Source organism: Halyomorpha halys, unplaced genomic scaffold (genome assembly GCF_000696795.3).
Source record: "Halyomorpha halys isolate HHAL.00 unplaced genomic scaffold, Hhal_1.1 Scaffold5289.1, whole genome shotgun sequence".
Taxonomy (NCBI): domain Eukaryota; kingdom Metazoa; phylum Arthropoda; class Insecta; order Hemiptera; family Pentatomidae; genus Halyomorpha; species Halyomorpha halys.
The window spans coordinates 3,225-5,307 of NW_027115011.1; the positions used below are offsets into that span (position 1 = coordinate 3,225).

Genomic DNA, 2,083 nt, shown 5'->3' on the forward strand with positions numbered 1-2,083 from the left:
CAATTACACAAAATATAAGCTTAGAAAAGATAAATCCTTACCTTTTACTACAAAATACCAGTGAGGTCAGTACTTTTAAAATCAATGGAAAATGTAATTAACAACAAATAGAATAATAACACATAAGCAATATAAGAATTTGACTTACCTAATGAATCCATACTCGAGTCATCATTGGTAGGATAAACTAAATCGGCTTCACTTTCATCAGAATAAGCTTCCTGTTTAATAAAAGATTCTTTGTTCAAACCATAGTTGACTGAATCCATGTCTTCCTAAAAACATTCATTTGTTTCAAAAACATATTTAGCATATAAGAAAACAAGATCATATTACTTACTTCATCTGTCAAAATTTCTTCTTTAATAGTTTTTTCTTTCTTGATAGGTCTTGCCACTGAAATAATTCCATTTTATTAACAATATAATAAGATAAAACACACAAAAAAGTATCACAAGGTATCTTACATGGAATTGAATAATCTTGTTTTTCTTTCTTTGCCTTAGGAGATCTCATATCAATTTCATCCAATGATTCAAAATCAGTTAATTTAGAAGATTTCTTTCTCACACGTCCAGATCGAGAAACACCAGTAACTTCTAATTCTGATTTTAAATTAAAAAATAAAATAATTACAAAATATATGAATTGAAAATTATATATATATGCATATATAAAAAAATCATACGATTACCTCCTTCCGCTTTAATTTTTTTGGAACCATAATCGAAACTGTCGTCCATCATAAAAGTATAGTATTAAAAACTTAATAAATATATATTTAAACAGTTCAAGCTACCTACGATATAACAACATAACCTGATATTGTAGGTAGCGTATTTCAGGTTTGTTGATATCTACCAACGAACTTCGAAATGTAAACTAAAGAAGTTGGGATGCTGTATACTTAAATGAAAAATTAATATTTTAAACTTAATAAATTAATAATTCAAAATATTTCAAACAGAAGTTAATTATTTTAATTTTTATGTTTTGTTTGAGAAGATCTTACTATAGAAGTTCACTTAACTGAATACACCTATCACTACTGACAGACCAATATTGAATAAATGGTTGATAACGTGAAGAAAAACAATGAATATTTTTTCCACATGTCCCATCATCTCTAATTTTATTCGGCATCGATGAGTTCATCAATTGCTCGAGCTATTCGAAATCGTGATAAATGTCCTAAAATTTAATTTAAATTTAACTGATATTTCTTTTTAAAAATAAAAAAAAGTATATATATGTGCCATACTTGTTACGGGCTAGTTCAAGAAACTGGTACTCTCTGCTAGGGTAGTATTTTTCTTAAGGATGTCCGGAAACTGGTCCTTCCAACATTATAGAAACGTCAAAAGACTGGCCCACTTTCGGTTACCCGCCGTCTATCCAATTTTCTCTTTCCTGGCCTATATCTTCTTCTTACCTACCTTTTGACATTGGTAACACCGAGAACATGACTGAATACGCAGTATCATGGCCTTCTGAGAGAACATATTGATCTCTCTCAATACACAGGTGACCTCTACGTGATCTTAAGCCTTTACGAGATGAAGTTTGACTTCACCTACAGGTGATCACCAAAGTGTTTCTTGAAGCTTACACCTCGACCACCAGCATGAGTGAAGATGGTGGAACAAATTGATTAAGTTATTAGATTGCAGCGATGGAAAAAAACAGACGGCATCGTACATCGCTATTGGGAATGAATATGGTTTGGCAGGATTGACGCAACAGTTCCTTGCTGTAGAATAACTAGGATAATGACAAACTCCGGAATTATAATTCCTCAATGGTTTTGATGTCTTAAGGCAAGTCGTCCACATAGTCAAACAGCCTTGCACTAGTACCACACATACATACATGAATCGAATAATGAAAAGATTCCAAGAATCATAAAAAAAACAAAAAAAAAAACAACAACTTGAGAACGAGGAGCCTTCCCAATAATTACGTCAAATGAAACAATTTAAAGGTAGCACGGTGTGTTTGGATGTAGTCAGAACTCGATGGTTCTGCTAACTCTCTTGAGACACACAGGCTTTCCTTGTGTCCATTGGCACTACAAATCTAGAAA

General features: G+C 31.9%; 1 protein-coding gene across 2 annotated transcripts; it reads right to left on the bottom strand.

Moving 5' to 3' along the window:
* Positions 1 to 148: 148 nt before the first annotated feature.
* Positions 149 to 1,592, bottom strand: LOC106691935 (HMG box-containing protein 4; the record flags this gene model as incomplete). Of its 2 annotated transcripts, none has more annotated exon segments than XM_067052104.1 (4): positions 149 to 275; positions 341 to 396; positions 468 to 605; positions 1,262 to 1,592. In XM_067052104.1, coding segments are annotated over 3 exon segments (232 nt in total), but the record flags the coding sequence as incomplete, so codon positions are not given.
* Positions 1,593 to 2,083: the final 491 nt, after the last annotated feature.